The 20,370-nt window shown below is 42.9% G+C and overlaps 2 protein-coding genes across 2 annotated transcripts in view; both read left to right on the plus strand.

The window, feature by feature from the left end:
- The window catches only part of LOC112105052 (arylacetamide deacetylase-like 4), a 5,129-nt gene extending 969 nt beyond the window's left edge, over window positions 1-4,160 (plus strand). Inside the window, exons 2-4 of the mRNA XM_026659929.1 lie at window positions 1,049-1,268; window positions 2,937-3,000; window positions 3,380-4,160. Of these exons, the coding sequence (XP_026515714.1) occupies window positions 1,049-1,268; window positions 2,937-3,000; window positions 3,380-4,160 (1,065 nt within the window). The remainder of the gene's footprint in view (window positions 1-1,048; window positions 1,269-2,936; window positions 3,001-3,379) is intronic.
- A 4,475-nt stretch (window positions 4,161-8,635) lies between these two features.
- Window positions 8,636-19,822, plus strand: LOC112105053 (arylacetamide deacetylase-like 4). Its single transcript, XM_024197702.2, has 4 exons — window positions 8,636-8,812; window positions 11,439-11,655; window positions 14,378-14,441; window positions 19,048-19,822. The coding sequence occupies exons 1-4, from the start codon at window positions 8,636-8,638 to the stop codon at window positions 19,820-19,822; spliced, it is 1,233 nt and encodes a 410-aa protein (XP_024053470.2).
- Window positions 19,823-20,370: the final 548 nt, after the last annotated feature.

Here is a 20,370-nt window from a genome sequence, read left to right on the forward strand (position 1 = left end):
GGCCCTGTACTCACATAATAGCAAACCTGACAGAATTCTAATACATCCAGTTCCATAACCCATTTCCTTGTCAAATATGTCAGAGAAAAAATGAAAAGTCATTTCAAACTGGGAAACCAAAGTTTTTTGTTTTGATAGTTTTGAAACATTTTCTTCAACTATTTTTGAGTTGAGAAATTCCTCAAAACTGACCCTTTCCCACAAACACTTTCCGGTTTTGGCCAATCGACTTTTTGACAGGAAAATCTCACTGAAAAAAATTCCATCCAGCTCTAGTTAAATGCACATACCTGCATTTGTACGTTCACTGAGACAGATTGTACATTCACAATTCACAGACATTTTACTACAGTGAAACCTATCTGAAGCAACAACCCCAGAAAGTAATAGATGTACTCTTTAGCTACAGATCAGACTAATGCAGCTTGCACTGTATATACACTATACCCATATTTTTTATATTGTATGTATTATGTATGCACACACACAGATGGAATACAAAAAGATGTGCTACAAGTTATATTACTCTGAGTTTGGGACGGTTGCTTAATCACAAATGGCAAAGAGAAGAGAAGAGTGGAGTTATGCAGATAATCACAGATGAGTATCAATAAAACTTTTATACCATACCAAACCTGCCATATATTTTTCCTTTTCTCCCTATATTTTTAAGATCAGCTGTTTTTGTGATTATTTGGCTCCCTAAAAATGAATGATCACAACCACAAACAACAACAAAAGACGACCCTTTTCTGTTTGGAATGGGGCTGTGTAGGGAACTCTGCACAGCACCATATCCCCATTGCTCCTTGTCTGTGGATAGAGATGACAGGTCTCCAGCAGTGCCAACCTGGCCACTTTCAGCACCGCTCAATTTACTTAAAAACAGTTTGACCATTTCTTGGTTTGTGACCATACTCGGCACTAAAGTGCCACCTCCGTTTCCTGAAATTCAATATCACAGCAAGCTACAGTCTACATTTTGTGTAATTTGAAAGATTTGGGCCTCTTTGCAGTAACCAATTTCGGATCTCTTTCGTTTTAATAGGGAAGGATTTTGGAGAAGCTGGGGATCTGCAGGGACATAAGCTTTCTCCGGTTTATGCTGGATGGAATACCACCACTATGGAGAGATTCAAAACTCCTCATCAGAGACCTGAAGTTTGCTGAGGTGCCTGTGAGGGTTTACCAGGCAAAAGCACCATCTGTTGGCCAAAGGAGAGGTGTCCTTTACTTTCATGGAGGCGCTGGCACTCTGGGAAGCATTAGTAAGAAATATCAAGATTAAAATGATGATTGATAATTAAAAAAAAAAAACCAAACAAAAAAAACCCACCACACATTTTTGGAATCTCAGAAGAGGTTTGTGTCTGGCTTGAAGCCAGATCTGAAATAATTTTTTAAAAATGTTTTGGTCCATCCAACAAACAAACAAAAAAAAGCAAAAACAATGAGGAGTTCTTGTGGCACCTTAGAGACTAACAAATTTATTTGGGCATAAGCTTTTGTGGGCTAAAACCCACCTCATCAGATGCATGGAAAATACAGTAGGCAGGTAGAAATACACAGCACATGAAAAGATGGGAGTTGCCTTACCAAGTGGGGGGTCAGTGCTAACGAACCAATTAAATTAAGGTAGAAGTGGCCTATTCACTTCTTGTCAACTGTTGTGAATAAAGAACAGGAGTACTTGTGGCACCTTAAAGACTAACACATTTATTTGAGTATAAGTTTTCGTGGGCTACAGCCCACTTCATCAGATGCATAGACTGGAACATATAGTAAGAAGATATATATATATATGTATGTATATATATATATATATATATACATACATACATACATACATACATACAGAGAACATGAAAAGGTGGAAGTAACCATACCAACTGTAAGAGGTTAATTAATTAAGATGAGCCACCTTAAAGCATGAATTAACATTTTGGTCTATTACAATACTACTTCTGTTATAGACCAAGATAACTAAATTTCCATAGTTCTGTGCTTATTATTTCCTTTTATATTTACACATCTTCTAGGCAACTATTGACTGTAGAATACACCTCTAGAATCTGTAAATGGGAGCAAGAGTCCCCAGACCGCTGAAGATCCTTTGGTGATTAATTTGGCCCTGTGGGAATACATGCAAGAGTAAGGTGATATGGATTTGGCCCTTCTTGAGGTTTTTTGGGATTTGAAAGCCATTTGTATATTGAAGTCAGCCCTGATTCACTGACTGATGGAAAGGTTTTATTGTGTGGAGAAATGTACTCACAGGACTCAGGGTTGCAGTGGTTTCGACAACATGTGTGCTCCACACCTTATTAAGGGGTGTACATAATAACAGATGTCTAATGTATTCCAAGGGCGATGCACTATTATGACATCAAAACTTCCCAACTGTGAGAACAGTAAGACAATGGAACAGACGGCCACCAGAGGTTGTGACAGCTTCTTCACTGGAGGTTTTCAAAAGGAGGCTGGATAGCCACCTGTCTTGGATGGTTTAGACACAACAAATCCTGCATCTTGGCAGGGGGTTAGACTAGATGATCGTTGTGGTCCCTTCTAACCCTATGATTCTATGATCAACAGAGTTACACTGGGCAAGAATTTGGCACAAAAGAGTACGGAGCAGGATTTGGTACTTAGATTTTACGTAATTCTTCATGAGTTTCAGACTTATTTCTAAAGAATATGGAATATATGAGAACTCAAATATCATCTTCTTCCTTGCCACTTCCTTATTTGGGGTTGGCGACTTTTATAGCCTTCTTTCAAAACTCATGATCGTACATAAGGCTGTCGCACAGATTGGTCTCTGAGGTCTGCTGATATCTGGTTCATGTACCGAGTTTTCAGTTTTCCCCTTGGTTGTCTTCCATTCACACGTATTAGAACTCAAATATGTCACTCTCGAAAGTTTTTATTTTCAGATGCCTTTGAAAGAGTGTGTCGTTATATTGCCAGAGAAACCGATGCAGTGGTTGTGTCCGTTGGGTAAGTGAGCTCAGCCCAGTGTTTTTAAGATAGGTTTTTCCCCCAGTGTGACAGTTTACAATTGGAACGCTTCTGTGATACATGCGGAGATCTGAAAATGTAACAGTCCTTGCTATTTTAGCTTGTGCCCTAGATTTCTCATTTGAGGGGTTTGTTCATTTTAGGCATGTATTTTTAGGCAAATCATACTAGAGTAACTCAAATAAAATTATTTAAAATTTTGGACATTTTTATTGAACTAATTAAAATACATAGGTTTTATAATTGTGCAAATTTAGAACAGCATTTTTAAGAGAAGATGCCACACCAATTAAGCATAAAAAGATGGAAACAAAATGTTTGTAATTACTTTAAAAATCATCATTTCTTTGATATTTAGTTATCGGTTGGCTCCTGAATATCTGTATCCAAGCCAGTACTGGGACTGTCTCAATGCCACCATACACTTTATGAGGAAAGTGGAAGATTATCAGGTGGATCCTGCCCGCATCATCCTTTGTGGGGACAGTTGTGGAGCTAATTTCGCTACTGCTATTTGCCAAATACTGGTGAGCAGGACAGACCTCCCAAAAATACGTGCTCAGGTTTTGATCTATCCAGGCCTCCAGGGCTTGGACTTTTATTTGCCTTCATATCAGCAGAACCGCTCAGTTCCCATCTTGTTCCGGGATCGCGTTGTCTACTTTTGTTTACGTTATCTCAGTAAGGACACATCAGTAGTGGAAGATGTCCTGAAGAGTTCCCACGTTCCTGAGGATATGAAACTGAAGTATAAGAAATGGATAAGTGCAGACAATATTCCTGAGGAATTTAAGATCAGAGGCTATAAACCACAGAAACCGCCTTCATATAAATACAAGCATGACGTTCATGAAGTGATTAAACAAATGTTAGAGGTAATGTTTTCCCCACTTTTAGCTGAAGATGCTATTGTTAGCCAGCTTCCTGAGTCTTATATTTTGACCTGTGAATTTGATGTGCTTAGGGATGATGGACTGTTGTACAAGAAACGATTAGAGGACAATGGTGTTCGAGTCAGCTGGTACCATAACGAGGATGGTTTCCATGGAGTATTAACCCTTTTTGGTTACGGAATTTTTTCATTTCCATCTGCAAAAAAGATACTGGATAATACTGTGAACTTTATTAAAAAATTGTGAAAAATATTCTTTTTTAAATGCTGCAGGTCCTGTATTTCCAATAGCAAGCGCAAAATACTTTATGCAAATAAATTAGTCACTTTTTGTTTAGGTTTTAGGTTTGCATTTTTTAAAATATGGAGTATTTTACACTTTCCAGTTTCCACCTGCATAATTGTGACCCTCAGATAGAAATGATAACAGCAGCACACAGTAAAGCCAGTATCACCACTGAAAACACACAATAAAAACATGGCTAAGACAAGGAGGGGAAACAGAAATATTCATTCCGCCCGAGCTGACCTCCAGCAACTCATAGGTCATTGTACAACAGGTCAGGGTCCTGAGAGAAGCAACAGGGACAACTCTCCAGCCCCTCCAGAAAGCGGGGGGACATGCAAGAAGAGGGGAAAAGAGGAGCATTGTTGTCTCTTGCCCCTTATCAACATGAAGGATATTTGGGGAAACACAAGGATGGGAGAGTCTCTTGATGTATAATGCAACACCACTTCCCTTTTTACTCTGCCTGTCCTTCCTGAACAAGCTATACCCTTCTAAACCAATATTCCAGTCATGAGACTTATCCGGCCAAGTCTCTGTGATGCCAATGAAGTCATAATTTAGCTTATGTACTAATACTTCCAGTTCTTCCTGTTTATTCGCCATACTTTTGCAATTGTGCATAGACATCTAAATTGTAGAGCAGTTTCCCCCAGAGATGTCCCTCTTGTTGCTCCTATGACCCTAGTGTAATTCCCAGCCCCCACTCCCCAACATAAGCTTCTGTTAAGGTTGCCTGTTTTATACTGCCGGCTTTTGTCACCTGCCTCCTTTGAACCTGATTTAAAACTATCCTCACTAGGTTGGCAATTTAGTGTGTGAAGATGCTCTTCCCCCTTCTTGGTCAAGTGGACCCCATCTCTTCCCAGAACACCTTCTTCCTGGAATAGCATCCCATGGTTGAGGAAGCCAAAGTCCGCTCTCAACACCGTCAGTGCAGCTGTGTGTTCATCTCCAGGATGCATGTGTCCCTGCCTGGGCCCTTTCCCTCAACCAGGAGGATGGACAAGAACAAAACCCGCATCCCTGACCCTTTCCCCCTAGCTCCCAGAGCCCTGTAGTCACTGCTGATCTGACCCATATACGCGGAGTGACAGATGTCACTCATGTTGCTTAACACACAGCTGGAAGGTGCTCAGATCCTATGTAATGAGGGCAGTATAAGAATCTGTACAGAACAAATTAGATCTCAGTTTTTGGGAAGAGTTAGTATCACTGCCTTTTATTTCCCCCTCTCCCAATTCTGTCCCAGAACTAAAAACCATCTGAGAGAATAGCTTTCTCCCTGTGGTTTTGTTACTAAAGCAACACAACAAATGGGCCATATGGTGATGCAAAGCCTCCTCAGAGGATCACTGTAATGAGAGAGGATAACTAGGCGTTCACTTGCCCCTCCCAGATGGATTTCACAGGCTCCTTTTCTACATTCTGTTCCTGCCTAGTTTCGTCTTTTGCCCTCTCCCTTTCTCACACTTTGCCGTCCTTACCTTCCCCCGTTGTTCTGTCTCCTTCACCCTCAAGATGGAGGGGGACTACACTGGGTCAGTCAGAGTCTAGTCTTAGTTACTCTTGATTTCAGAGTTGGTTGACGGAGATTAGTTAATAGCCACTTGGCTTCCATTTCTTCCTGGCTTCCACCTTTGCACAATTCAACATCGCTCTCAACTGCCCTATTCCAGCTACCAACCAAAACTGCCCCTTTTACCAACCTCAGGTCAAATGGACCCATTTCAAACTGACCCTCCCACCAATCCCAATTGAAAACGTTCCTCCCAATAGCCTTGTGTCAAGCCTCGTGACACCCAGCGGCCTCATTCAACCTGCCAGGCAACCTTCCAGAACCTTTTGATGGCAACATTCCACACCTGCTGTTAAAAGGACATCATCACACAGATCAGTCTCTCTTTCTTTGCACTATCTCAGCAGATACAAAGAGATCAAGAACATCCCTTTATAGGTAGCTTGCTGAGTATTTTTGCAACACTCTTGGCTACTAATGAATTAAGCAATTGTTTACCATAATACTTAACCTCAGAATATTGGGAAATACAGGAAACTAGGGGTTTTTTTAAGTCACAGGTGTCTTTCTACCCCACATTGATCATAATGCTTCTGTGTGCCAATGATGCTTGAATGGTATAACAGCCACTGGGGAGACACTGCCTGCCCATGCAAGTCACAGCAGTCTGTAGGCTATTCTAACTTGTGTCAATGGTTGAACTGGCTCCTAGCCAGCAATAAGGTGCATAAATATGGCGAAAAGCTATTTTTGGTCTTCCTAGGTCCTGCACTGAATAGAGCTTAGATGAGAGGTCAAGGATCAGGGTCATTGTTCTCAGACCTAGCTCCATTGTCATGCCCGCCCCCCCGCATCTCTGCTCTCATTCCCCCATCCCTGTTCCCATTGTTCTTTTGCAAACCTGACACCTTCCTGCTTCTCCCATAACAGACTTTTCCCCTTCCATCATGCTGTCCCATCCTCTTGCTGCTGGAATAATGCCCTTTTTCTCGCCTACGAATCACCCTCTTTTCTCCTTCTTTCAAACCCATGTCTTCCAGAAATCCCTCTTCTAAACATTAATATTCCCCACTGCCTCCCTCAAAGGAGATGTTGGCCATTGTCTTTTGTTGTCTGTTTTGATCTGATCGGATTCTAAAATATGCAGGTCAAGGGCATGTCTATAATTATATCAATAGTTTTAAACTGCAGATCTCAAAGCACTTCAGCCAAGGTGGGTAACCATAATTATTATTTTTGCAGATGAAGGCAGAAATGAACTGCATGGTATTTTACAGAATGTGCGTCCCAAAATACTTTAGAGTTTCCATAAACGGTGCAGTTACAGAGCTAAATAATATCAGGGCCCGGGAGAAATGTTGCTAAGAAGGAAACTATATTTTTTCAGCTGAGTTTCCAAATGAGATAGAGAGTTATTGAGGCAAAGAAATGCAGGAAGGCTGGTCAAGATGTCAGGAGCTGCAGAAATGATAGCTCTTGTACCTACAGTGGTACAGGTAGAGGTACAGGAAGGAGAACATTAGGAAAAAATAGGGAGTGTAAAAGAGGAAGAGAGAGTGACCAAAGCCACAAGACAGGCCATAGCAAGACCATAGAGGGCTTTGGGAGTTAAAAGAATAAAATTAAATTGGGTCCTTACGGGAAGGGGCCATGGAAGTTGCTTGAAAGTGGGACTGATGTGGGTGAACTTTTCTGTGCATGTTAGGAGGCAGTAGGCAGCATTCTGTAAATGCTGCAATTCAAAGAGCTGGGAACTAAGGGAAGCCAAATGGGAGGCGTTACAAAGGCTGATGAGGATTTTGGGAAAGGTGGAACCAACTTACTGCTAGAAGAAGAAGAAGTGCACACAGTCACTTACGAATGCTGGCAGAACCTCAAATTGGAACGAAGTTGGGAAGGGTGGCAAGACATGAACTAAGAATTGTTCCCTGCTGTCAGAATTGCTTCCAAACACCAAGGGCTAAACGAATTTGGTACAAATTGATGTAGCTCCATTTGAATTCAATGAAGAGATACTAATTTACACCTGCTGGCAATCTGGCCCATTTAACATAGTTTGGAGTTCATCCCACAGTCTAAATAGAACCACTATTGAAGAACTAAACAGTTTGCTCCCTTCATTGCTAAAGTAGGTATCTTAAATTCCCACTGTATTGGGCTGACCCTTCCGGTGCCTGTTTTGGGGTGAAAGAATGAGGCTGTGGATTAGCCCAGGCTGAATACCACCAAATATACAGAGAAAATCATCTGAACTTTTGGATACTTGTCTGAATCAAACTTCTAAAAGATTCAAGACATTGTCACTTCCTCCCCGTCCTTTACCCTCTGAAAATAGTGGGATGCCTAAGAAGGTCTACAATTACCAGCCGCATCAAAAATTAAATGCATAAGTCCCATGTCCCTTGGGAGGAATACACTGTAGATACAGAACTGTCCTGCTGACTACCTGTAGCAGTGTTAACTTTGTACATGTACAGTTTAGGTTTAGCTACTGTAGTTTGGCTGGCTCGGTCTCTCCATGACCAAATCTGCACTTGTGTGGCTGTCAGGATGGGCTCACTTGCCAAAAGAGTCGCTAGCAGAATTTTATACTGCTGTGCATGAGAAAGCCTAGGTTAAAACACATGAATCCAGCCAGTTACAGTGCAGGCACATACAATCTCATTTTTGCACAATGTTCAATGTGATCGTCTAACTAGTATTTATCTGCAACACTTGCCCAAATTGTTATGAAATCCTTTGCAGGCGTCAACAGTGCTGTGATGAAATGTTGGGTGCCATAAAAACATTCTCCATTGTTGTTTCAGCTTGGGACTACAACCCACATTCTTTGGTGGATGCAATAACTTAGTTATATAACCAAGACACTTCAGAAACTGGAAGGAACATCAAGTCAAAGTCAATTCTCAAGAGAGACATGGAGCTTGCTTACTCCTTGTTCACAATTGCAGCAGAAATATTGATTGTTTCTTTTAGTCTGGTGGCAGCATGGGCAATTTATTATGAGCTCGCCTATTCCAAAATCCCTCCTGGAGTCGAGCAACCTGGAAAGCTTCGCATCGTTCACTGCCTGTTGATTATTTCCTGTGTTCTGGTGAGTTGACATGGCTTGGAACTGCATTTTCATTTTGTTTTTTGATTGACATGGGAGGGTTGGAGGGGAAGCAGGGGGAAAATTTTAAAAGTAAATGTTGAAATGTGGTGCGCTCTGCTGAGACAGAAACTAGGAGAGATGGGACAAGTATTTAAGATAAGAAGAAAGGCTGAATTTGAGTTATGGAGCAAATTCTATTCTCCTGCGGGTGCAGATATGCTCCTGCCAGCAGAATTTGATGCATAAGTCAATGATAGAATCATAGAATCTCAGGGTTGGAAGGGACCTCAGGAGGTCACCTAGTCCAACCCCCTGCTCAAAGCAGGACCAATTCCCAACTAAATCAATGTGGCAGAGAATTCAACTCTGAATTCCACTGTCCAGGGACCAGCTGAGATCAAGTCTGGGACTGAGGGGGCTGGAAATCTGCTGCTACGTACATCCTCTGCTACCCCTGCCCTTCAGGGAAGGGGTATCTTAGGGCAACAGCAGCTACTGTCCTCAAGGCTGCAACTAACACCTGTAGAACAGCAGCTGGCCTGACACAGAGGTTTCCTTTCCTTGCTGCTCCATCCTTGTGGAAATACTTAGGGTAGAGGGTTCACAAATCCTCTGGGATCTGCAAGGAGATTCATGCAATGCATACCATTAAGAAGCAACACCCAGCTTTCCACGAAATATATAAATCTCACTGGGTGAAATATTTCCGTGAAACATAACTCAATAAAAACTGCTTGCAAAACTTTTTTTTTTTTTTTTTAAACTGGTTTGTATGGGCTAGCATGCCTTCATGTTCAGAAAGAGGTTGCTTTTCCATAGCTTAGTTGGATTGTTGTGAGCCCACAACGCAAGGTTTAGGTCTGATGTGCCCTTGCATGTTCATGCAGATTTGCATATGTTCAGAACTATGTATGGGAATGAAACTCACACGCTAATAGCAGCCTCAAATGTTTGCAGTAAGTTGGTGTGTTTTGATTGTTCCGTAAGCTGGAAAGGTGTCAACTTTTTGCCCCCCGGCTCACCTACAGCTATTCATTTTCTTATTGTCTAAAAGTCCAATGGCTTAGCAAATGGCCGCGAATGGACAAAGTCTAATTCTGACAACTTTTGAGATCCAAGTTGAACACTTCACACAATTCTAGTGCTTGTGTAAGGAGGAGATGATTATTTTATTTCTTGGTTACAGAAACGCTAATCGGTTTCCTGTATCTGAGGCACAACTGCCTTACCAAATTTCTCTGTCTGAAAACTAGTTTTATAGCACAACTTTTTAATAATGGGGATTAGATGGCTCCTGGGGATCGGTGATGGAACACAAAGCCTTTTACCTCGAGGTCAACTGTTCAAATTAACCTGTTGGGGCAACCACCATTCACAATAATCGGAAGCGATTTGGTTCTCTCTGTTGAAGGAGTTGATGATCTTCGTTCACTTCCTAGTGGACCAATGACCACTATTGGCATGGACTGGAACTTTTGTTAGCATTCTTGGCAAAGGCAAAGGACTTAATAGGCCAGGAGAGCTAAAGCACCCTCTATTTTGAGGCATAAAAACTGGGAGATGTAGGGGTAACTTGCACAGCCACTACCAATGAGGCATTTATTCTGAGGAAAAACAGAGGACTTTCATCTCCAGGCCTATCAACATGGCAACTTTTACCATCAGAGCTGGGGGAAAATTTTCACACGAATAGTATATTCACCAAAAAAAATGGCAGTTTTGGGTAAACCAAAAGTATTCCCAAATTTGTCACGAATTCACCAAACAGTTTTGGCCAATTCCCCCCGGATTTAGTTGCCATTCACACAACCAGCAGAGGTGATGGTGTCCTCCTTGTAGCCCAATTCCTCCTGCTGTCTGATGTGGAGAAGAGATTTGAACTTGGGTCTCCCACATTATGAATGCCTGTGGAGTACCACTGTGAATGACAGTGAATAGCCATTGGGCGAGGGAAAGAGAGAGGCTGACTCTGTAGAGGTGGTTAGCCACTCATTCATCTGTGGTATGGGAGACCCAAATTCAAGTCCCTGTTCCAATGACTATTTAATTATTTATACACCGTTCAGCAGCTTCATCAATGGAGACAGAGAGACCCACACCAGAATGCCCCATAGCCCAGTAGCGAGGGTACTTTTGTGCACTGCGGGGAATGCAAAGTCAAATCCCTTCTCCACATTAAATGGAGGGAGGAACTGAATACAGGTAGGTGCCCTAACCACTGGACTAAAAGTTATAAGAAGAGCACCAGCACTGCCTCCTCCTCCAGCCATTTTGTGAATCGAACCCTTTAAAAATGCCACCAATAAAATGTTTCAGTCAAACAAGAAGTTTCTTTTGACCTGTAATGGATTTTTTTCCAGTTTGCCAACATCTTTATTTTTAATTTTTCAAAATTGGTTCGACCTGCACCAGTCCCCCACCCCCTGGTTTTTCAGAATGGCCAAAAAAATCAGTTATTTCCCAGTTCTGATGACCATCACTACATTTACTTGAAATCCTGTTTTCTGAGCTCAAAACACTACAGTAAATAGCCACATCTTTAGTTGCCCATAGCAAAAAACAACCCACTAAGCCCTGTGCACTGGGCCATCTTCAATTAATTTCTGGCCTTCCTTGTTCCAAACAGGGTAAGATTTTTGAGCGCCTGGGTTTCTGCTCTGAGATTGACTTCGTCCGCTACACACAAGAGGGAAAAAAACTGCCGGAGGACCCCAAACTCTTCATCAAGGATCTGCGATTTGAGGATGTGCCTGTGAGGGTTTACCAGCCTAGAGCGCCTTCTGCTGGCCTAAGGAGAGGGCTCATCTACTTGCATGGAGGAGGCTGGATGTTTGGAAGCATTAGTAAGTCTTTAAAGGGGCGGGGGAGAAACACTAACAGTATTTAAAACAAATAACTCATCTGAACTGTTTAGAACCACAGAAAAGGTTCCAGGTCTGTTTCCCATTTCAGGAGAAGTTTTGGACCAGTTCTTATTGTATCCAAATGGAGTTGTGGCTTCCATATTAGTATCTAAATTAATGTACACTGGTTGCTGTTGGTAAAAACACCTTTCAAATCCAACCTTCTGAAGCCTGATGGCCTAACGCCCTGTTTTTATTTAAATTTGTGCAACTCCATTGAACTCTGAGGGGAGGATTGAGGTCTGTAATGTTTATTGGTGCCGGTATTTTGGGTGTCCATGTGATGTTAAAATGTCACATGGAGGGGTTTGGTTTTTGGGGGTGGGTGGAGAGTTCACACTAGGTAGAAAAGATTGCCTGTCATAGGCCACCCAAAGCTTTTCTACTACGGTTGGAAGAAACAAAGAAAGAAAATTGGGCTGTATAAGTAGGGGCATTGCCAGCAGATCGAGGGACGTGATCATTCCCTCTATTCGGCATTGGTGAGGCCTCATCTGGAGTACTGTGTCCAGTTTTGGACCCCACACTACAAGAAGGATGTGGAAAAATTGGAAAGAGTCCAGTGGAGGGCAACAAAAATGATTAGGGGGCTGGAACCCCCTATGAGGAGAGGCTGAGGGAACTGGGATTGTTTAGTCTGCAGAAGAGAAGAATGAGGGGGGATTTGATAGCTGCTTTCAACTACCTGAAAGGGGGTTCCTTAGAGGATGGATCTAGACTGTTCTCAGTGGTACCAAATGACAGAACAAGGAGTAATGGTCTCAAGTTGCAGTGGGGGAAGTTTAGGTTGGATATTAGGAAAAACTTTTTCACTGGGAGGGTGGTGAAGCACTGGAATGGGTTCCCTAGGGAGGTGGTGGAATCTCCTTCCTTAGAGGTTTTTAAGGTCAGGCTTGACGAAGCCCTGGCTGGGATGATTTAGTTGGGGATTGGTCCTGCTTTGAGCAGGGGGTTGGACTATATGACCTCCTGAGGTCCCTTCCAACCCTGATATTCTATGATTCTATGATTCTCTAGGAAGTGGATTGTCACGAATTGCTTGGATGGCTAACACTGGTATCTTTGCCACAAGGAAACTAGCCTCTTGTTTTCTAGAAAACTGAAAATACTCCGGGTAGAGCTGGATGAATAATTGATTTTTTCGGTTCCGCAAATTAATTAATTAAAGCCATCAGTTTGGATCAAACTGAGTGGGAAAAAAATGGTGGTGGTGCATTTTGTTGCCATCCACATTAATAATTTTCAGCCCAGTGGCGGATTCAGGCTCAGATCCCTACCCTAGAAGAGGGATTTGAAGTCACATCTCTCTTCTCTTAAATAAGGGCGTCAACCTCCAGGCTATAGGCTATTCTGAGGCGGGTCTATTTCCATCTCTCCTGGTATGGCTGTTCCACTTTGTATAAAATACTTGAATAGTCACTGGGCCAGAGAGCAAGAGCAAGAATGACGCTATAGCCTGGGATTAAGGGGGATGTAGCAGGGGGAACACCCAAGTTAAAGTCCTTGTGCCAATGAATAATTATATATATAAACTGGAACAGCTGCAACAGGAGAGAGAGTGCCCCACCCTAGAACAGCCCATAGTCTAGTGGTTAGGGCAGTCAGCGGAGAAGGTAGAGTCCTAGTTTCAAATTGCTGCTCCAGAGCAGTGATTCAAACCTTCATCTCCCACATCTAGATGAGTGCCCTAACCACAGAGCTAAAGGTTATAAGATGGGCAGCAGCACGGCTGTCCCTCAAGTTGTAAACCTAGCCCTCCCCCACAAAATTTTTTTGGCCAAAACTATTTGGTGAATTTCTGTCATATTAGTAAATAGTTTCAGGTCAAACAAAACTGCATTTTGGGGCAAATAAACTACGTCTGAAAATTTTGCCCAGCTCAAACAGATTTTTGACGGGTCTTCAAGCCAGTCTCCAATTTTGCATACACTTTCAATTGCAGGTTTAATATCATGAGTGCAAATGTAGGGTCCTTTTCAAGAAAATTTAGCCATCACTATCCATTTATTGTCGTAGAAAGGATCAAGAGACCAAATTCTGCCCTCAGTTTCTCCCTTTCAACCCCACTGCCTTCACGGAACAATAAAAAGGTTAGACAAGTACAAGGCAGATTTAGCACAAGCCCATTAGCTGGGTTACAGAATATACATCAGTACTGATTGGACCGCCTCAGAGCAGAGTAACATGATATGGTGTTAAATGTTGATGGCCCATCTGGATTAAGGCTCCCAACGCTGGTGGAGCTGAACAGTAGAAAACTTGTAGAAATCTTCCCTAGCGTACAGAGAACCAACCTGCACCTACTGTTAAATCAGGAATGGGTGGTATGTGTTATATGGTGGCAGTGATAGTCTGAAAATACCGTACCTGAGCTTCTTAGAAATATGCATGTGAAGGGAAAGGTGAAAAGCATTGCACTTTAACAGTGCCGCAAACAAGTGAAAATGCAGTTCATAAGCTAACAAATACAATTATTTAACTGGCAAAAACAAATAAACCCAAGACAACTAGAAATAGGCCCAAACCAAAACTACGGATTCACCCCACACTATTTGGGATGGAAAATTTTGGATCCGGGTCTGGATCAAGAAACAAATGTTCAGCTGGGACTCATCTGAATTTAAGACACTAATTCAGTGCCATTGGAAACATTTGTTTTCAGATTCCTATGACAGAGTGTGCCGCTATATTGCCAGAGAAAGCGAATCAGTGGTGGTGTCTGTTGGGTGAGTTAATCCAGTACAAATGGAGATTATGTACAAGGAGTGGGTACGACAAATATTGCAACCTTGTGCGGTATCTTTGGGGACCATTGTATTCAGTGCTTATGTATTATTGTGTTCTACTTCCTGTGGGAGGGTTACCACAGCTCTTCCAGGAACTAAGAACATTGGGGGTTTTCATACATCAGATCAACTGCCCCTGGATTTCCCCTCAATGGTCCAGCGAGAGCACCCATTCTCAGGTTTCCATTGCCTTTTGTGAGTGGAGACCTACCTCTCCCACCCTTCTGACCGGGGTATTTCTAGGCTACCCAGCTCCCTGCCTTCACTGTGGTATTCCCAGCATAGACTGGCTGCCCAAGCACACCTGCTTGCTTTCTCTTCCGAGATGATTCACAGTGCGACTGCCCATCGTTACAGATATCTCACAGCTCTTTTTATGCAAGCCTATTTTATTGATAAATGCACTACAGAGAAAACCTACTAAAAACAATAAAAACCTACACGCATACTATCAAGCTTACTAGACATCAACCCAGTTCTAACATAGAGTCCAGCAGGAGCAATCCTTTAAAACCCCACAAAGGGGGTCTCTTGTATGGTCACAACTTTCCACTGGATGCATCCGATGAAGTGGGTTTTAGCCCACGAAAGCTTATGCTCAAATAAATTTGTTAGTCTCTAAGGTGCTACAAGTACTCCTCATTCGTTTAACTTCATAACAGCATCAGCTCAGAACTAGCACACTTATATCATTTTACTCCATTTATACAGCTCAGGGTCTTTGATCTGGAGTTTCTAAGAGCAGGTAATTAGTAAACAATGGGTTTTCCTCCCCAGGGCGTACTTCCAAAGGGTGGTTTTGAAGTGGATCATTTGAATTCCCCCAGGTACTTTCTAGAAAAAACACTTCACATGCATTGTTCCAAAAAGCCCTTTGAAGTTCTTAATATCTTCCAGGGATTGCATTAGTCAGTCTCCTAGAGAAGTTACATACATACAATTCCACAATATCACACACTCAATTGCATTTTTAATTCGATGGACCCCAAAGACGATCAACCTAATTCAACAAGGTCCAACCTAATTCAATAAAGTATATTCAGGAAATTGTCAGTCTGTCACAGGGGTGCTTGAAGTAAGTCGCTGAGATGGTAAACAACTCCAAAGAGGTACCATCCTCTGGGTTGGTTTGAAAGTTCTGGTTGAAACTGGATTTTCCAGAGACCAAGAGACAAAGAAAGGGTTTTTGGTATAAAAAGCTAAGCTTGAACGGATACAGGGTCTTCCTCTTGATTCAGCAAATGGACAGGATCTTTGGTCTTAGTAGGGCCCCAGGCCATATTGGCTTACCACAGCCCTGTAAAACCAACGGATGATTTTGGGTACATTTCGTGTCTAAATCTGTTTATGGTTTATTATAGGTTTTCTTTGTGATGCTTTTACCTTAAGAATAAATGTTCTCTGCTGAGAAAGAGCTGTGTGGTAACTCATAATTGCTGGTATACACTGGTCGTAGACGTTGGAGAAAAAGCCACACAGGGCTGGCCATCAGGTAGACTGGCTTGCTGGGGAGATCACAGTGTATGTCAGGGGGCTGTGGAGCCTTGTCAGACTCCTGGTCAGAAGGGAGTGGGACACAGGTCCTTGCCCAGGGACAGATGACATCTAGAGACCTGAATGGGCAGTCCTGGAGTGGACCATGGAAGTGGGATACAAACGCAGTTACCCTGAAACTGTGACAGAGAGTTTAGAACTGGCACGTTGAACTTTCAGGAATATGCCTTTATTGGACAACTGCCTGTCCAGCATGAAAACAGCTCACCAAAAGGCCCAGATTTACATTCTGCACTGTACCCCATTTTCCTCCGTGCTGCGATGATGCCGGGCCTGCCCTGTGTCACAAACTAGTCATCCCACTACCCCCAACCCCGATATGGTTCCTGCCATGAAAACAGATTTTTTTCCTTTGCATTTAATCCAACATTTACTATGGTTTTTGCAGACCCAAGAAATAGTTTACACATGGTATGGAAATATTATTGAGAAGGTCACACAAGGTTATGCTGTAGAATGAACAAGAGGGTGTCTGAACACATATCTAATGTCCTCTACCCTTTTTTGTGAGGGCATGTGCTTCAAGCCTGTGGAAAGCAGACATTGCAATAGGAGACTCTTCCTCAGGGTTACTTTGTTTGGGATATGTTCTTATATTACGTATACCATTACATTATGAGAGAGCATGCATCATTTTCCTATTTACAATACACAAAAGGTGCACGCCCCTCTGAAAAGCCTCTTTCTCTTGTATCATAACTGCTAACGTAATTGCTTCCTGTTTAGGAATGACTCACTCCATTTTATTATGAGTGAACTATTTATTCTTTATTTGCCTTTTCTGTCAAAAATCTCTCCTTGTCCAATCTATTGCAGCAGAGTTAAGAGAAGTGTCTACCTCTTTCTCCTCATATGTCCCGCTCTGAAGTTTCTCATGTTGGGAGGTAGATACTTGGCATTGTCAGTACCCCAGATTAATGTTAGGGAATGTATCTACTTGTCGCCTCCTGTATGCCTCCTACTTGGTATGCTCCACCTTTTATTAACACTTCCTGTCTCCTCCATTCCCTGTCTCCTTCACTCCCACATTGGTGACCTTCTTTCATGCCACTCATAACTTAATCACAGCCTCCAAATTAATGTTTATCAAGAGGCAGATTAAGGCCCCTTTAAAATCTTGACCCCATGTATTTTAAAATATTTACTATATTCACAGTTAATATTGGGATCCTTGATTGATTGGTCCTTTCTCTGAAGCAGTCTGTGTCTCATAAAGAGAGCTGATCATGTTTTAGTTCTGATTGTTTTCTGCTATTAAGTGGAGCCCATTCCTGAGGGAAGACTCTCTATTGAAATATGAATAGTTGCAATAAGATTGCAACTTATATAAAGGAAATGCTTCCTGCCCACAGAGGACTTATTTATCTTTTGGCATAATAGTAGTAATTATTATTACTAAATAGCACACTTAATAATAACCGTGTACAGCTCAATGAAGAAAAATGCAAAAGAATGACGAAGCCAGGGTACTTTTTAGATGCCAATAGCCATTTTGAAGAGCACATCCATAAGGCTTTGAGTGAAGACAAAGCTCCACTCAACATTAAACTCACTATGAAGGGTTTCCCCAACTCCTTCCAGGTCAGGATATTAAAAATTTTTCCAGAGTGTGCACCCTGGGAGAGGAATGGTAGAGGCAGGGCTGGCTCCAGGCACCAGCGAAGGAAGCAGGTGCTTGAGGCGGCCAATGGAAAGGGGTGGCACGCCTGGGTCTTCGGCGGCGGGTCCCTCAGTCCCTCTCTTCCTCTTAGAGCTGCCGCCGAAGTGCTACCGAAGAGGAAGAGAGGGAATGGCACGATTGAGCTCCCACCGAAGTGCCGCCAATCGGCTTTATCTTCCCCCCCCCTCCCCCCGCTTCACTGCTTGGGGTAGCAAAAAAGCTGGAGCCGACCCTGGGTAGAGGGATGGAAGAGCAGAAGAAAAAAAATTGACTATAAATAGAAAATAGTTGGTGTTGAACCTCCTCTCTTGTTCACAGGTCGCAAGTATCAAATCAGGGGAGGAGGGATAACTCAGTGGTTTGAGCATTGGCCTGCTAAACCCAGGGTTGTGAGTTCAATCCTTGAGGGGACCACTTAAGGATGTGGGGCAAAATCAGTACTTGGTCCTGCTAGTGAAGGCAGGGGGCTGGACTCAATGACCTTTCAAGGTCCCTTCCAGTTCTAGGAGATAATTTAAAATTTATTTATTTAAAAACAAACAGAATATTAGGGGCATCTAAAAAGAATGCTCTTTCTGTAAGAAAATCCCACCATCAAGAATGAAGAATGTTGAAAGAAAATTTTAAATTATTATGACTTATGTAGATTACAGTTGTGCCTAGAGAACCTAGCTGAGATCTGCACTGCATTGTGGTAGATGTAGTAGAACCCACAGTGAGGAGCAGTCCCTGCTTTTCAGAGCCTCCAATCTAAATAGACAGAGCTATAGGACTAACCGATTTTTCAGTTCAGTAGGGTTAACTAAACTAAAGGATTTAAAAAACTGTTTTGGTTTCACCCAAAACAAAAATTTTCTGGTGAATCCTCAAAAAAAAAACAACAACCCAAAAAACAAAAAAACCCTCAAAAATGTCATTTCAGTTTGAACAAAATGTTTCATTTGACCCGAAACCAAATGTTTAGGTTTTTTTATTTTAACCCCCCACACCTTTTTTAAAATAAAATTGACTTAAAATTCAAACAAAAATCATTTTGAATTGAAAAATCAAAACTTTTAAAAAAAAAAAAAAAACGTTGAAACAAAAACATTTTGATTATTTTCACCCCCTGAAACGATTTGCAAATTCAGTACAAATTTGCGGAATATTTTGGACAAACAATCTGCATTTTTAGGTGAACAGACAGAGCAGTTAAAGCGCGTGAGGGAAACAGAGGCACAGTTAGGTGAAGAAGCTTGTTGCAAGGTGAGTGACAGGCCTAGGAATAGAACTGTCCCTCCCAACCCCCAGTCTCTGCTGCCTCTCCAATAATCAATGTCTCCAATGTTGTAGGTATCGTTTGGCTCCTGAGCACAAGTATCCGTCTCAATTTAGGGACTGTCTCACTGCCAGCACACACTTTATGAAGACGGCAGAAGACTATGGGGTGGATTCTGCCTGTGTTATCATTAGTGGGGACAGCGTTGGAGGCACTCTTGCTGCAGCTGTTTGCCAAGCATTAGTGAGCAGATCGAATTTTCCAAAGCCACTTGCTCAGATTTTGATCTATCCAGGCCTTCAGGCAATAGATTTTTATTTGCCTTCATATCAGCAAAACTGTGCGGTGCCCATCCTGTACCGAGAGCACGTTATCGCCTGTTGTCTGAAGTATTTGGAGAAGGACGTCTCAGTATTGGAAAATGTCATGGAGGGGTCCCATGTTCCTTTGGACATGAAACTGAAGTATGGGAGATGGGTAAATCCAGACAATATCCCTGAGGAGTTTAAGATCAGAAGCTACAAACCACATTTGCCCACTTCATACTCAGATGAAGTCTATGAGGTGGCTAAACCAGCTTTAGAGACAACTTTTTCACCTCTTCTGGCTGAAGATTCCATTGTCAGCCGACTCCCCCTGTCTTATATTTTAACCTGTGAATATGATGTGCTTCGGGATGATGGACTGCTCTACAAGAAACGCTTAGAAGATAGTGGCGTCCCTGTGACTTGGTACCACGTTAAAGATGGCTTCCATGGAGTGATAAGCCTATTTGATTTTGGGATTCTATCATTTCGCTCGGGTAAAAAAGCAATGGATAACATTGTAAACTTTTTAAAAAGCTTATGAAAACGGTTTTTAAATGTTTGTATATATTTTAAAGTCTATATTTATACCAAGTTTCCGGAAGTCTGGATCAAAGATTACTATGACAGGATTAGGGGTTTGTGGTTTTGATTCTGCTCTTGTGTTTTAGTTGGGGGGGGGGGAAGGGGCAAAATAAACAGGTCTACTTTTAAGGCTTATTGGGTTCACATTCTATCAGGGCCGGCTCCAGGCACCAGCCCACCAAGCATGTGCTTGGGGCGGCGCCTGGAGGGGGGCGGCACGGCGGGGCGCTCCGGCCTGAGAGCGGGCCGCGACTGGGCTCGCCGCCCTCCCCCGGCACTCTGGCCGCCGGGGGGAGAGCGGTGAGCCCCGGCCGGGCTTGCCGCCCCCCTCCCGGTGCTCTGGCCGCCGGGGGCTCTCTGGCCGCCGGGGAGAGAGTGGAGAGCCCCGGCCGGGTTTGCCGCCGGGGGGAGAGCGGAGAGCCCGGGCCGGGCTTGCCGCCCTCCTCCCGGCGCTCTGGCCGCCGGGGAGAGCGGAGAGCCCCCGTCGGGCTCTCCACCCTGCTCCCG

The sequence above is a fragment of the Terrapene carolina genome, unplaced genomic scaffold, assembly GCF_002925995.2.
Source record: "Terrapene carolina triunguis isolate 2854851 unplaced genomic scaffold, T_m_triunguis-2.0 Scaffold714, whole genome shotgun sequence".
In the NCBI taxonomy this organism is placed as follows: Eukaryota; Metazoa; Chordata; order Testudines; family Emydidae; genus Terrapene; species Terrapene triunguis.